This window comes from Sorex fumeus, unplaced genomic scaffold (genome assembly GCF_029834395.1).
Source record: "Sorex fumeus unplaced genomic scaffold, SorFum_2.1 ptg000098l, whole genome shotgun sequence".
NCBI classification, from domain to species: Eukaryota; Metazoa; Chordata; class Mammalia; order Eulipotyphla; family Soricidae; genus Sorex; species Sorex fumeus.
The window spans coordinates 28,020,939-28,045,900 of record NW_026606155.1 but is presented as its reverse complement, the minus strand read 5'-3'; the positions used below and the strand labels follow the sequence as shown (position 1 = coordinate 28,045,900).

Here is a 24,962-nt window from a genome sequence, read left to right as displayed (position 1 = left end):
ATTCTGACCCTTGCTAAAAGGGAAATGCAATGAGATTAATTTTTTTGTTTGTTGGAGGCCACACCTGGCTGTGCTCAGGGTGTATTCCTGGGTCTGCGCTCAGGGATCAGGGCTTGGGGGAACCCAACAGAATGCCAGGGATTTAACCCAGGTCAGCCGCATGCAAGGCAAGCACCCTACCCACTATCTCTCCAGTCTCGCAGTGGATTTCATTTAAAAGAAAATGCAGCAATCCAGCAGATAGATCTCACAGACAGTATGTGAAGCAAAGAAACCAGACACAGCTCTATAATTCTCATTATACTTGCTCTATAATTCTTATTCCAACATGGGCTAGAACTGCGCCAGTCCACTTTCATATGAGTTTTCTTGTACCCAGTATTGATGAATAGAGTATAGCACTGTGGGTGTTATTTTCCTTGTAATTTTTCTTTTTTTTTTCTTTTTAACATTTTGTTTTCTCTGGCTTTATGGTAAAGATGCAATTTGTAGCTAGCATTTTTGAAATATGCCAATCAACAATTTAGGTCATTGGAAAGTCTTGCAGTCCACAGTAGGCTATTAGTAATTAAGTTTTTGGGGATGCCAAAAGTTATATGTGGGACTGAGGACATAGCTCAGGGATCAGGGGCACATTTAAAGCCCTGAGTTCAATCTCTGGCATCAGAGACCTCCGAACACCCCTGAGTGTGGCCTTGGTGGGTTCAAGCAGCACCACAGTGCCAGGCCAAAGCACTAAACCATTCATTCATTTGACCAGTATCCCATGGGAGTGAGCCCTGGGTCCTCTGAGCATTGCTTGGGGGGCCCTCCAGAAGCATTTGATGTGGGGGGTGGGTACTCAGCATTTGATGTGGGGGGTGGGTAATCTCAGAAGTTGTTTAAGGGTAACTCTAAAATTCAGACATGGACACAACTAACCCAACAAGTATGGGGAATGCAACGTAGATACACCTAGGAAGTAACCTCATCACTTGAAGGACCAGCACCTTTATGGGGAGGCAGGACCCTGGCGCTGGGAAGGGCCAGCCCTGGCGCCATCTGCAGTGGGGTCACCTTACTGCTTCTTTTTTTTTTTTTTTTACCTTACTGCTTCTTAAGCTTCGTGGTGGTCACCTTAGTATGAATTTCAGAATCATCTGTTAAGCTGCCATGGCATGCCACTTTCTATCTATGTATTGCATTCCGTGACTTCTAAAACGGTTAGCAATAACTAGAAAAGGAGCTTCCGAGGCTGCCAGGTGGAATTCCATCCCAACTAAAACCAGACGCTCAGAGGGAGGGGGCCAGGCTCTGGGGAGGGTCTGTAAAGATTGGATCTCTAATGAGGATTTTGGTCTAATTCTGAGTTCTCTCAGGGTTAGAGTTCTCTCATTTACGTTCTCTAATTTGCGTCTTCTCTGAACGTTCCCTGACGGTGTATTTGAGAGCTTCCCTCTTCTACTTTGTGCAGCTTGAGACAGAGAATCAGCACCTGAAGAGCTGTAATCAGCAGCTGGAGGAGCAGGTGGGGGCCCTCCAAGTTGCCCTGGAAGGTAAGTCAGCCAGGGGTGTGTGGACATGTGTGGGGGAGCACGGGTGAGTGAAGGTTGCCCTGGCATGCCTGCCTTTGCCTCAATTACAGCTCTTCAGATGGCACCTTCAGGAAAGTGGCTGGTGAAACCACCGGGACCCCCACAGCAACATGCTGCCTTGTCAGTTCCAGTTCCCCAAACAATGGGGCAGAACGATGGCCCTCAGGGCCAGGTGACCCTGGAGATGGCTGCGGTGGCCCCTTCCCCAAATGCTCTGCAGAATAAGGACTCGGAGCCCAGAGCAGAAACCTCCCTGCAGGCCTCTCGCTTCAGCGTGGCCCACCAAGGCGAACCCCCAAAGGCCCAGACGCTTCCACCTCGTCTGAGAAGAGAGGGCTCCCCAAGCCAGCCCTACAAGACGCCGTGCATCCCCAGACATGGTTTGGCTTCCTGGGGTGCAGGCTTGGTGGCTCCCCAGGGACAGCCCTTCCCTGGGACAAAGACGTCTGTCGGGGAAGGCGGGCCTGGCAGCAGTGTGACCCTGCCCAAGGCTCGGACTCCCGCCAGCCCCCACGACAGCCTCCCGCTGGCCAGGCGGCACCACAGCCAGCCCCAGGCTTGCCCCGGCTACTTTAGCCACGTGGTGAGCCGTGAGATCGGGGCCCTCTCAGCCCTTCACACCCCTGGGCTTCCTGAGGTGGGGACCCTGGCTGAGCCACGAGAGGAGCCAGAGCGGATGGAGATGGAGGAGCAGCTGCCAGCAGGGAGGAAGGAAAGGGAGAGCCCTGTGAAGCCCCCCCACGTGGAGCTGGAGGAAGTGGACTTGGGAAACAAGCCGCCCACACCCCCCTTGCACCGGTTTCCATCATGGGTAAGAGCAGGACTGGGACTGGGCAGGGGCCGGGCTGACTATGTGCTGGGGAGGCCGGGGAGTCAGGACCCCCTGTGCCTGCTCAGACTCTGTCCCCAGGCAGAGCCAGGAGGGGGAAGTGGCTGGTGTCCCCCCATCAGCACTTGTTCTTGTCATGACCCTGGGGCAGTGTGGTGGGGAAGAGCACAGAAGAAAAATGCCAGGTGACCTGGGCAAAGGACTACACCTCTGTGCCTCGGTTTCCCTCTCTGTGCCAAGAAGCACACTGGTGCCCCCTTTCCAGAGTTTTGGGGAGGATCAGATGTGTTCTGTGGCGCAGATGCTGACTGTAGTTGACAGGAAGTGTGTGGATTTCATGATCGCTGAGTCTGTGCTCCCCTAGGAAATTGGGTAAAATGGTTTGGTACCCTGGTAGAGCTGCTCCAGCATCTGTGTTCTGAGGTAGGAGTGGGGGGTTTCGATGAAACAGGTCTGGCCATGCCTTTTGTGTTGCAAACTGAGTGATAGGCCCATTCTTTAGACTATTCTTTCTGCTTTGCTTTGGGACTTTTTCCTTCACCTAGAGCGGAAACAGACATGGGAGGTGGCCACAGATCTCTGTGAGAAGACTTAGCTGGTCTCCCCAGCACAGAGGAGGGAGCTGCTGTCCCCACGGACTGAGGTGAAATTAGTGAGGGGCCTCCCCAGAGCCCAGCCCTCCTCCTCCAGCTGTCCTGCCTGAGGGGACACCCCAGCCCCACCAGCTCTTTTTTTTTTTCCTTTTTCTTTTTCGGTTACACCCGGCGATGCACAGGGGTTACTCCTGGCTCTTCACTCAGGAATCACTCCTGACGGTGCTCAGGGGACCATACGGGATGCTGGGAATCAAACCCGGGTCGCCACGTGGAAGGCAAACGCCCTACCCACTGTGCTATCACTCCAGCCCCAACCCCACCATCTCTTAATCCTGTCACACTTTCTCAGCACAGCACAGGAGCTGGGGGAGGGTAAATGTTGGGCTCCTGGCAGTGGAGGAAAATGGGAGATTTCCATTAGATTGGCACTACCACCCCACAGCACTACCAGGGAGCCCTGTTTTTCAGCAGCACCTTCCAGGGTAACCTTACGAAATGCTGGTAGTTGGGAAGCCCCCCTGGTCCTTAGCACTGCAAGGCACCCTCCTGCCGGCTCAGCTGGGCCTGGGAACCTAGCCTGGTGGAGTCCTCAGGGCTGGGCAGGGAGCTTCCGAGCATGGACTGCCAACTGGCCCCGGTGCCCTAGAGTCCTAGTATTCCTCAGAGTACTGCCTCCTGGATCAGAAGGGTCAGAAAGAGCAAAGGGGCAGAAGTGGGGAAGTGGCCAGGCTGGAACTCTCCAGAATCCCCCCGCTTGTTCTGCCTTGCCATGCACAAGATGTGGGAAGCTTTCTTGGGTAGTGAGAGCATTTGGCAAGGGAGCACCATGCCCATGGCCGAAGGACTGGACGGGTGTTGCCAGGAAGGAGTGCTGCTCATTTTTGCCATGTTATCAAAATACAAACACCTTGATGGCCAGAGGAGTTCTATGAAAGCCTGAGAGACACAAATAGAATAAGAAGGCACTATAACACTGTCCTCCCATTGTTCATCGATTTGCTCGAGCGGGCACCAGTAACGTCTCCATTGTGAGACTTGTTGTTACTGTTTTTGGCATATCGAATAAGCTTGCCAGGCTCTGCCGTGCGGGCGGGATACTCTCGGTAGGTTGCCGGGCTTTCCGAGGGATAGAGGAATCAAACACGGGTCGGCCGTATGCAAGGCAAACACCCTACTGGCTGTGCTATCGCTCCAGCCCAGAACAAGAAAAAGCAAATAAATATAGAAAATGCTTCAGAGACTTCCCACCCCATATGGAAGCATTAGTTGGTTGAACTCTATAGGTGAACGCCCCGCCCCACCCCCAGTCTGCTCTTTCCTCTGCCCTCTCCCACCCCCCAGGATCTGCCAGCTCATTTAGGAGACCCTGCCTTAGCTCTCTCCTGCTGCAAACAAAATACAGGGCTGGCCTGTGTCAGCTCCCAGAGACAGCTCCTCTCCTGCGTGTCTCCCGCCCTCCCTAGGTGGGGCTACCTGGGTAGTGACCATGGGGGCAGGGAATGGAGGAGTTGTGAGGATTTGCCTCAGTCACAGGGATTCAGATACACCGCCTTGCCAGTTTAGAGTTTGCAGGGCCCTTTTTCAGTTGTTCCTCAAAATCACCTCTGAGGGGCAGCCCTTTGTCAAACACTCCAATCTCTGTTTAGCCCGAATTGCTTCTCCTTCACTTTGATTTCCTTCGTGAAATTAGAGGCTTGTCTTGGTTGACATGCCAGCTACCGAGAGTATCTCGCCCGCACGGCAGAGCCTGGCAAGCTCCCCGTGACGTATTCGATATGCCAAACACAGTAACAACAAAGTCTCTAATGGAGACGTTACTGGGCCGCTCGAGCAAATCGATGATCAACGGGAGGGCCTTTACTTACTTACTTTTACATTCCTCACCACCTCATCTGTGAAGTGAGGTTGACATGTCAACCTTGTCTTGGTTGACATCTGTGCTTAAATTTTACTAGTGGTACCCAGTAGAATCCCTTGATCCATCCTCCTACCCTTCCTGGGACCCCCATCCCTCCTCTGTCTCAGAATCTAATTACAGGATGGTCAGCTGCTCCCCACTCCCACCCTTGCCCAGTGTTGCTCCTCTTGTCTGAGGTGACACCCCAATAGCAACCCCCCCTTCTGCCCAACCCCCAGCCCAACTGCCTTATGAGCCAGGTCACTTCCTCTGGTCTAGTGACTTAATCTGTCACTTGAGGGGGGCCTTTGTTTTCTCTTTATCTTAGGGAAGAGAAAGATAAGGAAGAGCTTAAGAGGGGGAGGTGGAAAGTTTGTTGTCTTCCTGGGTTGTTTGGGTGTGATCAAAACCTGTAGATAAACCTCCCCAGGCCTGTGGGGGCGGGAGGCATAAGACCCAGGAATCCAGGATGGGCTGAAGGAGAAGTTGAGGGTAGCAGTTCCTCTGGAGGAGGTCTGGGGCCTGGGGAAGCTCAGTTGACTTTGTAGGAGGGCCCCGAAACTTAACCCTGATGACACATTATTGTAGGAAAAAGAGTGTGTCCTGACTTCTAAACAGTCTGTTTAGCAAGACTTGGTGAGCCCTGACTAGCAAAGGGGCTCTGAGGTCCTCGTTGTCATCACCTTGCACCTTGGGACTCGAGGGCTCAGAAATAAGATTCCAGGGAAACAGGTCACTGACCCTCCTCTTGAACTCCCTTGCACCAAGGGCAGGGTGGAAGCAAGAGGGAATGAAGAACCGTGGGGTACCAGTTATGTGCCGGGAGTTAGATATTCACCTTAATAATTTTATTTCATGACTGTGTGAGGTGGAATTATTACTTCCATGTTAAGTAAAAGTAAGTAAGTAAAGGCCCTCCCGTTGATCATCGATTTGCTCGAGCGGGCCCAGTAACGTCTCCATTGGAGACTTTGTTGTTACTGTGTCTGGCATATCGCATACTCTTGGTAGCTTGCCGGGCTCTCCGAGAGGGGCGGAGGAATCGAACTCGGGTCGGCCATGTTGGCTGTGTGCAAGGCAAACGCCCTACCGCTGTGCTATCGCTCCAGCCATGTTAGAGCTGAGGAAAATGAGGCCCAAAAACCATATAGCTTGGCCCTAGATCCTCCCCACTAGTAACTGGCCCAGGTCTGCTCACCAGCAAAGCCGTACTTTCTCCCTCACACCTCAGTGCAAGGGTCCTGACCCTCCTGGAACTCTCTTTCCAGGAGAGCCGGATCTATGCTGTGGCCACATCAGGCCTGCAGCTCTCGGATGTGTCTCCCAGGAGTAATGTCACCTGCTGCGGTAAGTTCCCCGAGGTGCCCGGGTGGGCAGGGTGGGCCTGTGGAAGAACGAGCAGCACCCTGAGCCAGGGTCCCCAGGCTTAGTCTTCCATCAGCATTCCTCACCACCTCATCTGTGAAGTGAGGTGAACTCACAGCGGGGCCCTGCGAAGGAATACAAAATGATACCATCTCAGCTCATGACCTGCCTGGTGGCCAGGCAAGGGACTGGGGTCGCAGTCAGTTACAGAACCCCCACCATAGAAGTGGGTCTTTTAGGGGCTAGAGTGATAGCACAGCGGATAGGGCGTTTGTCTTGCACGCAGCCAACCCAGGTTCGATTCCCAGCATCCCATATGGTCCCCCGAGCACTGCTAGGAGTAATTCCTGAGTGCATGAGCCAGGAGTAACCCCTGTGTATTGCGGGGTGTGACCCAAAAAAGAAAAAAGTGGGTCCTCTAACACAGCCCCCTACCTGCACAATGACTTCCCTTCTGAGGTGCCAAGACTGTAGGTCAAGGAGCTGTATTTTTTTTTTTTTTTTTGCTTTTTGGGTCACACTTAGCAATGCTCAGGGGTCACTCCTGGCTCTGCACTCAGGAATCATTCCTGGCGGTGCTCAGGGGACCATATGGGATGCTGGGAATTGAACCTGGGTCGGCCACGTGCAGGACAAACGCCGTACCCGCTGTGCTATCACTCCAGCCCCAGGAGCTGTATCCTTCTGTGCTGGCATCCTGAGTCCCAGGACAGCCAAGAACTCCCAGAGTGATTGAAAGCCCATTGGCCACATTGTTGGTCACTGCCTTGGCAAGAAGGGGTCTGTCACCTGTCAGACAGTCTACTAGGGAAGGCTGCTCCCAGGGTCCCCTTGCTCTCCCGCCCTCGGCCTCTGCATGCGTCTCACCAGCTGTGCCTCCCAAGTTAACCCTGTTGAACTTTGCTTCCACACCAGCTTCACGCCCTCCTGCTCTTGCCTCCCCTGGACCTTTTTCTGGCCTTGTCTACAAGAGTGTCACCGTGCCAGTCTACACCGCCTTGAAAGGGGTAAGAGGCAGCTGTCTGAGGAAGGGGCGGCCCCTTGTCCTGGTGTGCAGTGGCCAGAGCAGGGCCCCTCACCAGGCTTCCACACACACCTGGCTCTGCTCAGGGATCCCAGTGCCCTCTCCGGACTTTCATTGCGTACTAGATTTTCATCCTGAAAATTCTACACTGACAAACATTTGAATCTGAATGGTCACGGACCAAGTAAGAAGTGAAACCTCTGTGGGGCCGGGGAGATGCTTAGTGAACGGATTGGGTGTTTTGCATGAGACCCTGCCCTGCATGTTTCCCTGGGCACCACTGGGAGTCTCCCTACAGGGCCGGTTCCACAGTGTTGCTTCAGAAACACACTCCTCGCCAAGATTTCATATCACTTTTCAGCTCGACACTGTCCCACAAAGCCAAACAGTATTAATGAAGCCGCCCGATGGCGAGAAATATAAAATGCAGCTTCAGCTTCATCGTGTTAACCTGCCCTGCACTCATTGACATGTCTTGTCTCTATTTGTTTCTAAAATGCCATCCAGACATCACTCTGCAGATGTATTTAGTTCAATTACTTATACATATTTCTGTGGAGTAGAGTTTTTGGGGTCCAGTTCATGGATTAAAAAGGGTTTTGTTGGGGCCGGGGAACAATAGTACAACCGGTAGGCTGTTTGCCTTGCACGCAGTCTGACCCAGGTTTGATCCCTGGCATCCCATATGGTCCCCTAAGCTCTGCCAGGAGTAATTCCTGAGTGCAAAGCCAGGAGTAACCTCTGAGCATCACCGGGTGTAACCCAAAAAAGGAAAAAAAAGGGGGGTTTTGTTGTTTTCTTGGTTTGGGAGATACATCTGGCTATGCTCAGGTCTTGTGGCTTTGCCTCAGGGATCACTTCTGGCAGGACTTGGGGAAACCACATATGGTACCAGGGATTACCCAGGTAAGCCTTGTGCAGGCACCTAGTGTTAGGTACTTATCTCTCCATCCCCTGGGTAAAAAAGTTTAACAGGATGGGCAGGAGGTAATTCCTCCCAAATGGATTTTTTTCTCACTGCAAATTCTCCTTTTCCCCATATTTTCATCAACATCAGATTGCCTTTTTTTTTTTTAAAAAAATCTTTTTAATGTTTGTTATTTCCTCCCTTTTTTTTTCTTTTTGGGTCACACCTGGTGATGCTCGGGGGTTACTCCTGGCTCTGCATTCAGGAATTACTCCTGGCGGTGCTCAGGGGATCATATGGGATGCTGGGATTGGAACCCGGGTCAGCCGCGTACAAGGCAAATGCCCTACTCGCTGTGCTATCACTCCAGCCCCTCCTCCCATTTTTTATGCCCCTGTCTCACACGTGCCCGTGGCGTGGCATTGTGGCCCCTATGGCAGAGAACAAGGGTCCCCAAGACCAGCCGGAGAGTCTGGCCGGAGCAGCTCCTTGAGGGGCCCTGGTGGATGATGCTGTGGGGAGAGAGGCCCAAGAGAAGCGGGGAGGGGAGGATGTAGCAGGGAGGTCAGGAGGGGACAGTTGTCTGCTAAGTGCCTCTACCGGGCCATGGCGTCTGTGTGCCCTGACAAGCTGTGTTGGCCCCGGCCTCCAAGGCCCCTGGGCCCAGCATGTAGGGGTGGGTGGAGAGGGCTGTTCTGCAGCCTGGACCACACAGCAGGAGGGGCCTGTGTTGCAGAAAGCCACTAAGATCAGCAGTGTCCCCCTTGTGGACGAGTCCTCGGGCTCCGATGATGACTGCAGCTCCCAGGCCAGCTTCCGCATCTCTGTCCCCTGCCCCGAGACTAGGAAGACGGGTGGACTGGGCAGCCCCCGGGCCATCAAGAGAGGTATGGAGATGGGGAGGCGAGGACTTGGGGGGCGGTGAGGGGTCCTTGTGCTCACCCATGCCAGGTATACCCAAGGGTCCCTGCTTGAACCCTGAGCGCTTTGCACCAGACTTGGGGGCCCAGGTGAGCAAGGAAGATGGTGCATGTCACTGTACCTCTTGCGCGTCCACGCTTCGCCATGTCAGGTCCTTCCCATCCTGTACCTCTTCCCCATCCCGTGGGGGATGAGCCTGTGGGGGTGGCCAGTGCCCTTGGGTGTAGTGTCTGGTTTCCTGGTGGTATTTGGTGTCTGTGTGGAGTGGGCTGGGAGTTCTGTGGACCCGAACCCCGACACCACCTCCCTTGACCAGGTGTCTCCATGTCCTCACTGAGCTCCGAGGGGGACTATGCGATCCCCCCAGATGCCTGCTCGCTGGACAGCGACTACTCGGAACCGGAGCACAAGCTGCAGCGCACCTCGTCCTACTCCACGGAGGGGCTGGGTCTGAACGGGGTGAGCACCCTGCGCGAGTGAAGGGAGAGGCTGAGGGGTGGCTGCAGGAGCGAAGCTCCAGGGAAGGGACCAGGCTGTGTCGATATGGGTTCTGTGCACACAGACCCCATGAAAAGGGAGCCAGCACCTTTTCCAAGCAGAACTGGCCGGTTAGCAGAGGGTCCCAGGCCTAGGTGGCCTCCCACCCCATTCCAGGCATGAATGATCATTGCGTCCTTCTGCAAACCTACCTTCAGTCAGCAAACAGAAAGCACCCCCTGACTGCACCCACTGCTGCTCATTCCAGTGACTCCTCAGGGGATCTCAAGATAGAGGTCCTCGGAGGTGTCTGACCGTGTTCCCTCACTTTAGCACATCGCTGACCTCAGGTGCTGGGGCCTAATGCTCTCTGACCCTGCTTAGCGGGGCCTGGCCCTATGCTTGGTTATTTCTCCATTTAGGGTCAAGAAACTTGAGGCACAGACACGTGGCTGAGCCGCACATCCAGACTTTCCTCCATGTGGCTGTGTCATCTTCCCCCTCCTCTCCTCCCCTCCTCCTCCACCCTCCTCCCCTTCCTCTTCTTTCTCTCCATCTCCTCCCCTGCTTCCTTCCACCTCCTTTCCTCCTCCTCCTCCCCTCCTTCCTTCCACCTCCTCTTCCTCCTCCCCCTCTTCCTCCCTCCTCCTCCCCCTCTTCCTCCTCCTTCTCCTCTTCCCCTCCTCCTCCTCCTCCCCCTCCACCCTTCCTCCTCCTCTTCCTCCTTCTCCTCCTTCTCCTTCTATTCCTATTCCTCCTCCTCCTCCTCCTCCTCCTCCTCTTCCTCCTCCTCCTCCTCCTCCTCCTCCTCCTCCTCCTCCTCCTCCTCCTCCTCCTCCTCCTCCTCCTCCAAGGCTGACTGTTTCTCCCAAGGCCAGCTCGGCTCTGTTCCCCAGCCAGCCTCTCCCCACTGCAGCCACACTAGCCTTCTCAGCGTGGTCAGGCACTGTCCAGTAGGGTCCTTTCCCCTTGGGATGCTGTGCTTTAACTAGGCCTTTCTGAACCCTTACAGGGCATGGTTCTCTGAACACACACATCATAGGTGCTCAATTATTTTGTGCCGTTATCACCAAGAGTGAGTCAACTGGATCCTGTTGGCCTCTGTGGCCTCCAGGAATCCCAAATGATTTCCTCTTTTGGTCCACCCCTCTTCTCCCCTTCCCTGCCCCTAAAGGAGTCACTGGAGAAGTCGGGCTACCTGCTGAAAATGGGGAGCCGGGTGAAGACGTGGAAGAGACGCTGGTTTGTCCTGAGACAGGGGCAGATTATGTACTACAAGTCCCCGGTGAGACCCTCCCCTCCTTGCTGCGGTTGAAAGGACTCTAGGAGTGTGTGTGGGAAGCTGGAAGAGTGACTGCCCAGTCCAGGAACAGGGCAAAAGGCTGCCCAGCGGGAGGAGTTGGGACCACCCAGGAGACGCAGGAGGCTGCTTTTCCTTCTCACCACGAAAGATTGGTGATTTCTTCCTGGCCCTGTAAAAGAACTGGCCAGGCTACCCTTGGGTCATCTGCGTTTTTCTAGCAGCAGACCCGTTACCTCCTCTACCTCCTTCCTATAGATGCCTCACTTGACAGACCCCTTTTAACCAAGACTGATATTTCAAAGAGAAGAAAAAAAGAGAACATAGGGATAGCTTAGTGCTTAGGACCACATGCCTTGATGCAGAAGAACCGAGTTTGATTCCTGCCCCTTCCACCCCTGACTGCTTCTGGGCATTGCCCTGGAGGCTCCTCAAGCTCTGCTGGGAGTGGCCCTGGTGACCCCAGTGGAGTGTCACTGTGTCACTGCATTGGACCATCTGGCCTAGTTGGAAGTAGCCCCGGTACACTCTGAGCAATGCTCAGGAGCATGCCTCTGCACCACCCCGCCTCCACCCAACAAAAAAAAGAAGAGCAATAATAATACCCATTGTGTCCCCAGCGATAGATAGTGGCTCCTTTACCTTGAACACTGTCGGGGGCCTGTATTGCTCAATAAATAGGCGCTTTGATTAGTGATGTCTGCAGTATCATTGGGAAGGGTAGTAGTGGTATCTAGGCCACTAAATGGGATAAAGAATGTAGTAGAAAGAATTTGAGGACTTTATTTTAATTTTTTTTTCTTTTTGGGTTACACCTGGCAATGCACAGGAGTTACTCCTGGCTCTGCACTCAGGAATTACTCCTGGCAGTGCTTGGGGAACCATATGGGATTCTGGGAGTCGAACCTGAATTGGCAGCGTGCAAAGCAAACATCCTACTCGCTGTGCTATCACTCCAGCCCCGAATTTGAGGGCTTTATTGCTCAGTAATAGTTGATGACTTCTTACCCCTTTTTTTTTTTTTGTGAAACACCATGAATTCTCACCCAATTTTTAAGACTCACTCTGTTCTTTCTGAGACTTGGCCAGAAGGATCCAAGTTTCTAATCATTGCCCCATTTAGCTCAAAACAGGATCCAGAGTCAGTTTACCCATTACCTAATCCAGGGAGACTGGGGAGTACCAGCCCCATTCCTGCCCACGACCTGGAGTTAGAGGAGAAAACGTGATGTGCTCTGGAAAGGCCACACACACCAAAGTCTCTCCTCCCTGTTCCTTTTACTTCAGAATGACGTCATCCGGAAACCTCAAGGCCAAGTGGAACTGAACTCCCGTTGCCAAATTGTTCGTGGGGAGGATGCCCAGACTTTCCAGGTGAACATAGTCCTTGCAGCTAGAGTGCCGGGTTTGAATTTGGATCTGATTGCAATGGAGACAAAGTTGGGGTGAAATAAGCACATCGGAGAGACATCATAGCAGTCCTGTGGACCTTCACCTGAATTTGTGAGCTCTAGAAAGAAGAGGCCGATGTCAGACAGGGAGTGCAGATGGAAGAGACTGTGAGAGAAGGATGAGGAAACAAAGGGAAGGAAGCCAGGGTGGAAAGAAGGAAGGCCTTAGGCAGTTTAGGGATGGGTCCACTTGAGAGCCAGGTCCCTGTTGTTCCTTTCTCTTTTCTCCTGGCTCTGGTGCCCGATGCCTCACGCATCTTGCCTTCACAGCTCATCTCCGAGAAGAAAACCTACTACCTGACAGCTGACTCGCCTAACGTGCTGGAGGAGTGGATCCGGATCCTGCAGAACCTGCTGAAAGTGCAGGCTATTGGGCCCCCTGGCCCGCTGCAGGGTGCCACCAAGCCCACTGTGAAGGGCTGGCTGACCAAGGTATGGATGGGGCTGGGAGAGGGGGCTGGAGGGGGGCCGGGAGCCAGAGTGCCAAGGGGTGCTGGGCTTAGGCATGTCCTCACTGTGGTTAGCTGGGTGAACTCCGTCTAACCGTGACTCTAGAAACAGGTATCCGGGTTGCCGAACTGCAGCCACTATTGGCTATTGTCAAGACAGAGGAAGGAAACAAATGTCTTGTCCCTGCCCCCACCTGTACCCACCGAACCTTGCTACTGAATGTGGGAGGCGGTGACTCAGGTGGAGGTCGCATGACCACAGAGACTGATACTATCCCAGGTGCCTAAGGACATTACCTTTCGGGATCTTCTCGTATTAAGGAGCAAAGATGCATGTACCCTGGGAACAGGCGCTGACAAGGGAGAGCCCCTTCTGCAAGCAAAGCCTGTGTGGGAGCTCAGCGCTCACTGGCTTCGGCTCCCCAATTCAGCCTGTGCTCGCCTCCCTCTGCTCTGCCTGGGGGGGCCGCTGCTGTCCTCTCACGGCTCACACTTGCCCATGGCTTCCCTCCCTCTCTGCATTCTCTTTTTGTTTTGGTGAGGATGGCCTGTGGAGATGTTACTGGGCTGGCTCGAGCAAATCGATGAACAGCAGGAGAACAGTGACAGTGACAGTGAGGATGGCCTGGGGGAACTGAGCAGTGCTTCAGGGCTACCCTTGGCTCTAGGCTCAGAATCCCTCCCAGTGGTGCTCAGGGGAATGTGTGTGTACCGTGGACCAAACTGGGGTCCGCTGCATGTAAGGCAAGCACCTTAACCCCTAAACTATCTCTCTGGACCCCCTCTTAGCATTCTTATAACTCAAGCTTTTTTTTTCCCGTGACCATATTCCAGAACAGTGTCTCTCTTGGGTCACACTAATTGTTTTTCTTTTTGATTGAATCACTGTGAGATACACAGTTACAGGGTTGTAATGGTGGATCTTTTAATGGCACTTTGTCCAAGGATGGATGGAACATTATAGGGGACACACCATGGCTCCTTGCTGTGAAGGGCATGTCTGGGTGGCATCTCCATTAAGTAGGTTGCATTTGAGGTGTGCCCTCCCAGGGGCTTCTTTTGCCTGTCCTGGATTTGCGTCTGAGTTCACCTGGCTCATTTCTGTCCTGCAGGTAAAGCATGGCCACTCCAAGCTGGTCTGGTGTGCTCTCGTTGGGAGAATGTTCTACTACTACCGGAGTCATGAGGACAAGGTACTTTCTGCTCTCCCAACATTGTCCATCCCTGCTTTTCCCAAGAAGGTCCTGGTTTTCCCTGCCATCCCACCTCACCCCAAAAGTGCAGAGCCAGCTGGCTGGATCCTTCCAGAGTGCATGACCATTACTCATGGTCTGTGGCTTCTACCTCGGCTGACGATCTGTTTCTCTGAGAAAACTCCAGCCTGGGGATCACCGTCACCCTCTCCTGTCATCTGTCCCCATCCATGGGTACCTGAGGAGTTAGAGGAAACTTTCCCAACCCCTGCTGGCTGCCTCTTTCATGGAAGGCCCCTGTCCCCAGCGCCCCCTGGGCCGCCTGCCTATACGGGACGCGCACATAGAGGAAGTCGATCGATCATGTGACTCGGATGAGGACTACGAGGCTGGAGGAACTGGGCGGTTACTATCCTCCCACTGTACCCTGGTGATCCACCCCCCGGAGCACAGCCCCACCTACCTGCTCATTGGCACCAAGCATGAAAAGGTAAGAGAGGGGACTGGTGTCCACAGGGCAAGCTTGGCCCTAGGACTCTTTTCTTCCCTTCCCTCTTTGCTTGGAGCTTCCTAAAATCCAGGCTATGTCTCTCTGGCATCTTGGCAATGTACTAGACTTACTTGGCCAGAAATATTCCTGTCAGTGAATTAACTTCCAGTGATGACCCCCTCTCCCCCATCTTTGCACTGGGGCCAGGAAAGAAATGCAGACAGAGATGCCTGCATTGGTGTTCCCTGGTCCCAAGTTTTTCCTCTGGGGCCTTGACTTGTTCCAGACAAGTCAGGGTTCCACCTGGACTCTGACCCCTTCAGGGAAGCATCTGTGGAGCATCTGCCTCCACCCTGCCCTCCCCAACTCTGCTGACAGCTTTCCATACTCTTCCAGGATACGTGGCTTTACCACCTTACCGTGGCTGCAGGGGGCAGCTCTGCCAAAGTGGGCACTACCTACGAGCAGCTTATTGGGAAACTCATGGATGATGAGGGGAATCCAGGTAAGGCAAGGGTAGCCATTTCTACTTGGGTCCGAGTGGTGGATTGGTCAAGAACCCCCGCAACAACAACACCAAACACAGCTGTACCCTAACGTTGTTAGGAAGAAGGGTCTTCCTCTTTCACATGCCAGTTTCACATTCCTGTTTCTCTCTCTGGTGATGATATGAGGGTGATCACTCAATCTCTGGGGGTGTGTGTCTGGGAAACAGGCCTTCCAGAGAACTGGGTCAGTGTTTTGTCTTATTCCACCTATAAATTTGCTAGCTGGGAAGAGATTTGTGGAAAGAAGGTAGTTGATTCATCTTTAGAGTTTGCTTGTCAATTAGTGAGGCCCAAATTGAGTTCAGACTACATCAGTGTTTCTCAGAGTCAATGAGACACCACCGCCACCACCCTGGAAAGATCCAGGGGGACAGTAGTGGCCTCAGGCACAGTCAGTGGGTGATTGCTATTTTGTTCACTTAAAGAAGATAGATTCCATGGGGCACTGAGTGATTTTTTTTTTCTTTTCCTGAAAAAGGGGATGGTAGACCTAGTTAATTTAGGAACCTCTAGGCAAAACTAAGCCTGGAGTGTTTTAGGATCTTGAGTCTGCCCCGATTGTCAGGACCCGGGGCGGGGGGGGCGGGGGGGGGGAGGACTGCTATTGCACACCATGCATGCCTCATTCAGTGCTCAGTCTGCACACACGTGTGTGAATTCAGGCCCACGGGCACACACTCACCTGTCACAGCCTCGAGAGTCATGTGGCAGCCACCTTTGCAAGCCTTGTTTGTGAGGATGCCCACCGCCAGGGCAGCCTCCCAATTGGTCAATTGCTGGGTGGTAAACCTAGCCTACCCCGCTTCCCAAGTCTCTGTTCTTCACATCCAAGTGGGGCGGGGCGGGGGGGTGCATCTTGGCATGAGAGTAAGGGCTACTGTGCTCCCGGCAGATTCCCCACTCTGGAGGCACCCCATGCTGTGCTACAGCAAAGACGGGCTGCTGGCCCCACTCACCACCCTGCCCTCTGAGGCCCTGCAGACTGAGGCGCTCAAGCTCTTCAAGGTAAAGTGGAAGCAGAACCCACGCCCCTAGGGTGCCCTTGCGTGTGCCCAGGCATGGCCCTCCACCTGCTGTTCCTTGAGTGTGGACAACCTGTGCGGTTTGTGGCTGTCCCACAGAGAATCTGGAAAGGACAGGGTCCCCCCACGCCTTACCACCTACTTTAGGGTGCCAGGCCAGAAGCCCTGGGGCTTTCTCCCCAGCCCCCACTGCTGTAGTGACCCTTGAGCCTGTTGCTTCTGCTCCTAAGAGAGGCAGACCTAGCTGAGAGGGTTCTGTGCATCCGAGCAGCCCACAGAATGGAGGCTTCTGTGATGGGAAGACTCCCTCCCAAGGTCGCCCTTCTTGGCAAGTGTGTCCGTGCCCAAGCGGTACCAGTGCTCCCACTTAGAAAGGGCTGGACAACCTGCGTGGCATGCTTGAGGCCTTGACATACCAGAGGCTGGTCCCCAGCACCACATGGTCCCTGAGCACCACCAGGGGGTTCTGGTGGCCCCAAGCACTGCTAGCCAAATAGTGTTAAGTCATGTCCTCGGGATCTCACCACAGACAAACACACACACACACACACACACTCATACTCACATACACACACACTCATATTCACACACTCATTCACACACTAACACTCATACACACACTCACATACACACACATACTCACACACTCACATACACACTGACACCCACATATACTCACACAATACACACATACATACACACACACTCATACACATACACTCACATACACACACTCACACATACATACACACACATTCACACATACACAGACACCCACACACACTCACATACATTCACACACACAGATACACACACATTCACACACACTAACATCCACATTCACACACACACACATACACACACACACAGGAAAATGAAGGGGCATTGTGCCAGGCTGCCCACTGTCCTCTCCCTGCAGTCCTGCCAGCTCTTCATCAACGTGCCCGTGGAGGCTGCCTCGGTGGACTACCATGTGTCTCTCGCCCAGACGGCGCTGCAGGTCTGCCTGGCACACCCCGAGCTGCAGAGTGAGATCTACTGCCAGCTCATGAAGCAGGCCAGCTGCCGGCCCCCGCAGAAGTACTCCCTGATGCAGGTGGGCGTCCCTGGGGCACCATAGCGGCTGGGGGTTAGCAGGTGCTGCCCAGGCAGAGGGAGAGGCCAGGCTCCCAGCTGCTGCGGGACAGCTGCCCAGGCTGGGTGTCTGCGTACAGACACTGTGATTGCTATTCCGGACACGGCCTCGCCCAGCTCGCTGTCCCCACGGCAGGCTGGGGGCTCTGTCTGAGAAAAGGGAAGACTGAGAGCTCAGTAGCCCAGAGCCAGCTCTCACCCTGCGTTCTGTTTTCCCCCATCAGTGCTGGCAGCTCCTGGCCCTGTGTGCCCCCCTCTTCCTTCCTCAGCATCACTTCCTCTGGTATGTCAAGCAGCAGCTCCAGCGTCATGCCGATCCCAGGTGAGTAAACATCTCCTCTGCCTACCTCGTCCTGCTGACAGCAGCGTGATCGGGAGGGACGTGGGGGAGAGGGGGCTAGCCCGGGACACACATGGGCACGTGGAAATCTGGGCGTGCCTGGACTTCCCTGCTTACCCATAGATGCATGGCTGCTATGCCGGAGTCCTCACATGAAGCTCCATTTTCCCCATGATGGTCCCGGGTTGTTATTCTGTTGCTGAGGTTTTCTGGCCTCTGGAGACAATATCCACAGCAGCTCTCTGCAGTACTTTGGTTCTGATAAAACACAGTCGGAGCAGAGTCTGGGCTTGTAGCTCTGGTCTTCACCGAGTTGGGTAGAGAGCCGGAATGTCCCAGCGGCAGGAATGAGCGGGTACCCTAGAAGTCCCTTCACCTTTGTCTTTTGAGAAATGAAACTGGCCAGTATGCCACCTACTGCCAGAGGGCAGTGGAGCGGACCCTGCAGACCGGGGAGCGGGAAGCCAGGCCATCGCGCATGGAGGTGGTGTCCATCTTGCTGCGGAACCCCTTCCACCACTCCCTGCCCTTCAGCATTCCCGTGCACTTCGCCAATGGGACTTACCAGGTGAGTGGTCCCGGCTGCGCCCTGGCCCGTCTGCTGCTGTCACTGGCACAGAGAATTGCTTTGGCCCTGGTGGGAACTAGGCTTATCTGAGCTTGACCATCTGAGCTTCTTACCTGACAAGCTCGTGAAACAGGGGTGGGAGGTTGATGAAGGGAGAAGGGAGCTGCCGCTCCTAGTGGGCGGTTCTGTCTTTGATGCTATGAATGCAGATCTGTCGAACCCACTGCATGAACAGAAAGGCTGAGCTGCTGACAGACCTCAGGAAGGAGCCTGATATAGAGGTCAAGCAGAGTACAAGACAGAATTGTCGTATGCTGGCCTCTAGTGGGCAGCTGCCCCTCTAGCACTCGGCCGCTATGTGAGAATGGAACGCTCACTTCCTTTGGCGCATACTCACCACTGCTCCTTTCAGCCAGGCCTCTTCCCATTGCTCCTCACGGTCCCCCACTTAGTCCCTGCCGAGCCCGCTCTGAGAGACCCCGGGCACAGGTGGCCTCTCCCTGCAGGTGGTGGGTTTCGACGGCTCCTCGACCGTTGATGAGTTCCTCCAGCGGCTGAACCAGGAGACAGGCATGAGGAAATCTTCCCGCTCCGGCTTTGCCCTCTTCATGGACGACCCTTCAGGCAGGGACGTGGAACACTGCCTGCAGGGGACTGTCAAGGTGATGGCGTCCCCTCCACAGTAATGGAGCCTTGGCCAGGCTTGGGGTGCGGGGGAGTGTCCACCCAGTGGGTGCTACTTGTGTTCTCTTTGGTGCTGAGATCAAGGTGCTCTCTGGAGCAGCATTTATGCCACCCTAGAAGGTACCTAGACAGCAGAAAAAATCCTTTGTGCCTTTGTCCTGCAGCAATCGCAGGACCCCTTCCCAAGGTCCCCCTAAAATGACTGCAGCATTAGGGGTGGGGGGAGCTGCTTCTGAGCTTGAACTAGGGAGGACATGCAGACACTTAGCAGCAGCCCCAAATTTTCTGCCAGTTTTGTGAGCCTAGACCCATCAGACACTGTATCATTCTCTGGCACCTGGTTTTTAAGTTTTTGTTTGTTTGGTTTGGTTTTTTTAATGAAGAAAATTATTTTATTTAGGAAGGGAGAGAAAGAGAAGAGAAAGAAGGGAAGGAGGAAGGGAGAGAGAAGGGAAGGAATAATGGAGGGAAGAACCTCATAAAATAAAAAGAATTAAGAATTATAGCCGCCAAGTTGGGGTGTCGGTAACTCTTAAGGAAGAATGCCTGGCACCTTGTTTTCACCCTGTCTGAGAGCTTACAGGTTCCAACATTTTGAAAAGACAAGTACAAGGCTGGAGAGATAGTCAGGTGGGTAAGGTGCTTGCCTTCCCCACAGCAGGCTGGTTTCTGTCCTGGCATCCCAGATGGTTCCGAGCCTGCCAGGAATGATTCCTGAGTGCAGAGCATGGAATAACCCCAGAGCATTGCCGGGTGTGACCCAGAAACCAAATAATAAAAAGACAGGTCCTTTTGGTATGCCCAAACCAAGGCCCTGGCAGGGGGGTTGAGACCTATGTTGCACTGTGGTTAGGCTTCATGCTCTGGGAGATATGAAGTGTTTGTGGGGTGTACTAGAGTCCTTGAGGCAGGGTTTGGCGCAAATATCTGCTTTTTTTGGGGGGGGGGGTCACACCCAGCATTGTACAGGGGTTACTCCTAGCTCATGCACTCAGGAATTACTCCTGGCGGTGCTCGGGGGACCATATAGAATGCTGGGAATCGAACCTGGATTGGCTGCGTGCAAGGCAAATGCCTCGTATCTGCTTTCTTTATGGTGACAGGACACTGGTTTCTATTTAGCCTTATATCATGGCCTACAGGGACTGCGCCACACACCTTATCTGTGAAGCTTGTTGCACAACAGAACTCTGGGTCTATTTGTTGAAAAGAATGGGGGTCAGGAATAGAAATGGGGCCAGTGACAGGTGGCCAGGGGCCTGCTGTGCACCTTGGGGAAGCCCCCTGGGATGTTAGGGGGGTAATGTTTCTTGCTTAGCTGCTTCTGCTGGCCCAGGGCAGCGAACATGGTTCCCAAAGCATAAGACCCCACTAGGGAGCCTCCCAGCTAAGGACAGTCACTCCTCTCTGCCCTGGCTGGACTCTGCGCCTGTGACCAGAGCCTTTTATGACTTTCCCCTTTGCCTCCTCAAGATCTGTGATGCCATCTCCAAATGGGAACAGGCCCTGAAGGAGCTGCACTCCGGGAAGTCTGAGGGTGGCACACGCACCGTGAAGCTGATGTACAAGAACAGGTCCTGAGAACTTCCCGAGGTGGGGCGAGCGGGTGGGCTGCCACGTGGACAGCTGTCCTGCAGAAAGGACAGGGGTCCAGAGAAGGAATACTGGGTGGTGACCATTAGCTGGGGGCTTGAACTGCTGCTATCTGTCAGCTTCGGTTCTATCCCCACACGACAAGTGCACACACATACATGCACTCTCACCTACAAGGCAGAAGACCAGCCCCATGTGTTATGTTAGAAGACGGAAATTTTATAGGAGATAAGATATTTTAGATACTTATTAACAAATAAAGAGTTTCTCCAGGAAATTCAGGAGACTTTTTTTTTAATCAATGAGAAAATTTTGTTCCAGATATATCTCCAAATAATTTCCTATAATCTTAAGTCACCCTGTTTCCCTAATGACTTGGGTAAGGGAAGCTCATTCTATGCACCCAAATGCTGGCCAGACATGAGTCTAGAGCTTTGATAACAGGCACCAGGTTCCCCTCACCAAATCCAGTGGGCCTAATGGTGTGTTCAGAATAAGCCATGTGCCGCTGTTGGTATAGAGCAGATGGCCTGTATCTGCCCCACGTCCAGATTCATTAATTTTTCCTGGAGGCAATAGAAAACAGGCTGAGGACTGGTATCAAAAGAGTCACTTTTGTTTTGGGAAATCAGAATAAACAGGTGTAGTGAATAAACCTGTTTTGGAAACGAGAATAAATAGGCTTCCTCTGTCTGGGATTGAGTCCCAGCTTCTGGGGCCTCATCTTCCCTGCAGGCTGTACTTTCGGAGTCAAGTGAAAGGGGAGACGGAGCGAGAACGACTGCTGCTTGCTTCCCAGACAAGTGGAGAGATAGTGTCAGGGAGGTTCCCTGTCAACAAGGAACTGGCTCTGGAGATGGCTGCCCTAATGGCCCAGGTAAGGCCCTGCGCGGCCCCAAGGGGCAGGACATTGTCTGGGCACAAAGGTGAAATGGAGACACAGGAGATGCAAGAGATCTTGTGCAGAAGTGCCCTTGCTATCCCTGGCTGTGGAGAGAGGTCGACTCTTCTCCCCGCGGATCCTTGCTGAGAATAGAGGCACATGCCAGACACTGGACTTGGAATCCAGGCCTGAGTTGAAGTGCTTGTCACATTCCTACTGGAATATGTTGGCCAAGTCCCCCCACTTGTGTATGCTTCAGGTCCTTTTCTGTATACTGAAAACAAGAATACCTCCAGGCCTGTCCTCCTAGGATTATACCAATAGTTCGTGTGTGCCAGTTGTTTTCAAGCTTCTTCTTCCGTGAATAGGGAGTGGTGAGCAGATCAGTGGTTGAAACTGCTGCTGTGTACTTCATATTATATTGGGTGAAACAGGCCCTTAGAACTCTCACAGTAAAATATTGAAGAACACACATTCATACTGCACTCTTATTCCTGTTACTTTTAGGAAGCCACATTGTCCAAGGGAGAATTTCGTAGTCTCCATAGGAGTCTGGATCTGCTGGAGAAAAAGGGGAAAGGGCAATTGATCTTTAGCATAATAAATATTTATTGACTATTTTATAGAAAGCCCATGCAAAACATATTGTATTATCCCAGTCAGTTCTCATCCCCCCTGAATAAATGAAGAAATTGAAACTCTTGAGAGTTTAAGTAACTTGATAGCAGTCACAAAACTGGCAGAGACCTGGGACTGACTCCAGAGGTCATGTTTGGAGCATTCTGCCGAACTCCGGAATCTGCAGCATCTTCAGTTCTGTGTCCCGTATTTTTTAATTGGAAGCAAGAATACATTGATTCTCTTTGTCTGGTGTTAACTGTCTTTATATAAGCCATTTAACCTCAGCTGCAAATGAAAGTTGGTTTAGACAATCTCTAATATTCTAGAACCTCAAGGCTGCTGCTCTAGTGTCTCTGAAGCTTGATATAGTGGCTTTGTGAGAAATGTTTTTCACATACATTCACACCCCGCGAATACAGTAATCGTAGCACTGTAGCACTGTCCTCCTGTTGTTCATCGATTTGCTCGAGCGGGCCCAGTAATGTCTCCATCGTGAGACTTGTTGTTACTGTCTTTGGCATATTGAATATGTCACAGGTAGCTTGCCAGACTTTGCCATGCAGACGAGATACTCTCAGTAGCTTGCCGGGCTCTCTGAGAGGGGTGGAGGAATCGAACCTGGCTGGCTGCGCGCAAGGCAAACACCCTGCCGCTGTGCTATCGCTCCAGCTCGGCTGTTTATTTCACCTCTCCTGAGAGTCCCTGGCACCGCCACCTGCTCCCCTCCAGAGTCTTGACTGGTTCTTTGGTGTGCTTCCGCCACAGGTGGAATACGGAGATTTGGAGAGGTCCGCCTCGCTGGGTCCCAGCTGCATTCCTCCTGCCAAGGTTCAGCACCACCTCCAGCAGGTCCTAGATAGGTTCTACCCAAGACGCTATAGACACGGAGCCCCCCCTGAACAACTGAGGTATGGTGCCGGGGCTCGAAGTCATGGTGGGCAGGCTTGGGCTGCAGAGTGGGCATGCAAACGTGCTGGCACTGCACCGGCACCATCCTTTCCACCCACCCAAACCAGGCACCTGGCGGATCTGCTGAGCACCAAGTGGGCTGCGCTGCAAGGCTGTTCCCCTCCTGAGTGCATCCGCATCTACCTGACAGTGGCCCGGAAATGGCCTTTCTTTGGTGCTAAGCTCTTTGCTGCTCAGGTAAGTGCCTGAGGAGAGGGAGGAGTTCGCACACCCTCAGCCTTAGCCTGCCTTTCTCTAGGAGCTGCCTTCCTAAGCCAGCCCAGGCTGCAGTGCCTGCCTACATACCCAGAACCACCAGGGGTCGCAGTCTCTCCACTCATTTCTGGTCCACAGCTCTTGTGATTCATTGGTTTGGGGTGAGGGTTCTTTTTTCTTTTTGGATCAGACCCGGCAATGCACAGTAGTTACTCCTGGTTCTGTTCTCAAGAATTATTCCTGGAGGTGTCTGAGGGGCCATATGGGATGCTGGGGATCGAACCCCGGTTGGCCGCATGCAAGGCAAATGCCCTACCTGCTGTACTGTCACTCCAGCCTCAGAGGATTATTTCTGAGTGATCCTCATCATCTTCTTTCTTGACTTCTTTCTCAATGCTGCCCCTGAAAAGAAAGACAGGATCAACTAATTCATACAGACTTGATATGACATCCTTGTTAAGAATGATTTCATTTAAAAATAAAAAAGGGTTCAAAAATAAAAAATTTGTATAACAGTAAAGACATTTCTAAAGATTTAGAATGGCATAAGAGAATATAACTCTTCAGGAAACAATTTCACATACATTAATGGTGTTCAGTAATAATTTCAGCAGAACTTCTTGCTGGATGCTTATACAGAAAACATTGCAATAATCCTGTCCACTTGGAGGTGCAGGTTAGATAGTGCTCATTCAGCTGTTCGTTCAACAGAGAACTGTTTGCGCACTCCTATCATGTCTGGTGCACTGTGCCAGTTGGAAATTATAGGAGGTGAATGTATCAGATTGTCCTTGCCTTCACAGAGCTTTCCATCCAGCGAGGAAGAGACATATTGGCCAGGCACGCCCACTCTAAGTGTTCATAGAAGTTTGTACAAGCTGTCACAAGTGCCTGAAGGGAGAAAGAAGGTGCAAGGGTATTACAGAGGCATATGATGCAGAATCTGCTTGGTCTGGAAGGATAGGGACAGTTTCTGGAAAGGCTTAGTCCATCTTTTTCACTGCCATCTGGGTAAGAGAGGAAATAAATCTGGATTATCTTTCTGTAGTCCTGCCAAGTAACCATCAGTCACTCCAGAAACTGTCCAGCAAATAGTCTTTTTCTCACTGCTGGAGCCTGACATTTTTAATGGGCAGCTATAAGAAAAAATGAAATCATGCAGTTTGCTGCAGCCCAGATGGAACTGGAGGGTGTCCGGCTGAGCAAAATTAGCCAGAGGGAGAAAGATTAACACCCAATCTCACTGATCTATGGTGCGTAGGGAAACAAAAGAAGGGGGTAATCAATCAATTGATAACAAACTCCGGGTACTGGAATACAAATTGAGAACAGGAGATTGGGGGGAGGGGGAGTGGGTGGAAAAAATGTGCCACGAACATGGGTGGGGTCTCGGGCACTTTAGGTGGTGGTGAGATGAAGTAATGATACTCCAAGACCATGAATGTCAACAGCATTATAACACGTTACCTAAATTAGAATAAACTTTAAAAAAAAATAAAGAATGCACTTTCTTATTCCTTTTACAGTCCTTAGGAAATTACTTGAGGGGAGGTACACATCAGCTGGAAGAGAGTGTGGGTGCAGCCCTGCCCATTCCCATGGGCCAGAAGGATCCAGAGAAAGCTGCCTGTCCTCCATGCCTGACCCTGTAGCCAGAGCTGCCTCTGCTTTTCAGCTGGGCTTCCCGGCCAGTGTCCAGACAGTGTGGGCTAGAGGCCCTGCAGCCCTCCACCTCTGGGATAGTTAGTGCATGGCCAGACGCTTCCTGCCGTCAGTAACCTTGTCTGTTGACTCCCACATCCTATACACATATCATTTTCTATTTCCCAAGAAGAGGGAAAGGTTGGAAATCGCTGCCTAGCAGAGCCCTGTGTGTACTTTCTTCACGGTTCAGAATCTCAAGCTGATGTGGACGCATCTGATGAACTTTTC

The 24,962-nt window shown here is 52.7% G+C and overlaps 1 protein-coding gene across 1 annotated transcript in view; it reads left to right on the top strand.

Moving 5' to 3' along the window:
* Positions 1-24,962, top strand: part of PLEKHH1 (pleckstrin homology, MyTH4 and FERM domain containing H1) — a 65,953-nt gene that overhangs the window by 37,920 nt on the left and 3,071 nt on the right. The window contains exons 6-26 of the mRNA XM_056133484.1: positions 1,454-1,535; positions 1,625-2,385; positions 6,165-6,243; positions 7,177-7,268; positions 8,929-9,079; positions 9,430-9,572; positions 10,765-10,875; positions 12,178-12,264; positions 12,612-12,773; positions 13,903-13,983; positions 14,291-14,473; positions 14,870-14,978; positions 15,914-16,026; positions 16,963-17,139; positions 17,402-17,499; positions 17,908-18,085; positions 18,592-18,747; positions 20,243-20,343; positions 21,098-21,239; positions 22,632-22,774; positions 22,883-23,012. Of these exons, the coding sequence (XP_055989459.1) occupies positions 1,454-1,535; positions 1,625-2,385; positions 6,165-6,243; positions 7,177-7,268; positions 8,929-9,079; positions 9,430-9,572; positions 10,765-10,875; positions 12,178-12,264; positions 12,612-12,773; positions 13,903-13,983; positions 14,291-14,473; positions 14,870-14,978; positions 15,914-16,026; positions 16,963-17,139; positions 17,402-17,499; positions 17,908-18,085; positions 18,592-18,747; positions 20,243-20,343; positions 21,098-21,239; positions 22,632-22,774; positions 22,883-23,012 (3,279 nt within the window). The remainder of the gene's footprint in view (positions 1-1,453; positions 1,536-1,624; positions 2,386-6,164; positions 6,244-7,176; positions 7,269-8,928; positions 9,080-9,429; positions 9,573-10,764; positions 10,876-12,177; positions 12,265-12,611; positions 12,774-13,902; positions 13,984-14,290; positions 14,474-14,869; positions 14,979-15,913; positions 16,027-16,962; positions 17,140-17,401; positions 17,500-17,907; positions 18,086-18,591; positions 18,748-20,242; positions 20,344-21,097; positions 21,240-22,631; positions 22,775-22,882; positions 23,013-24,962) is intronic.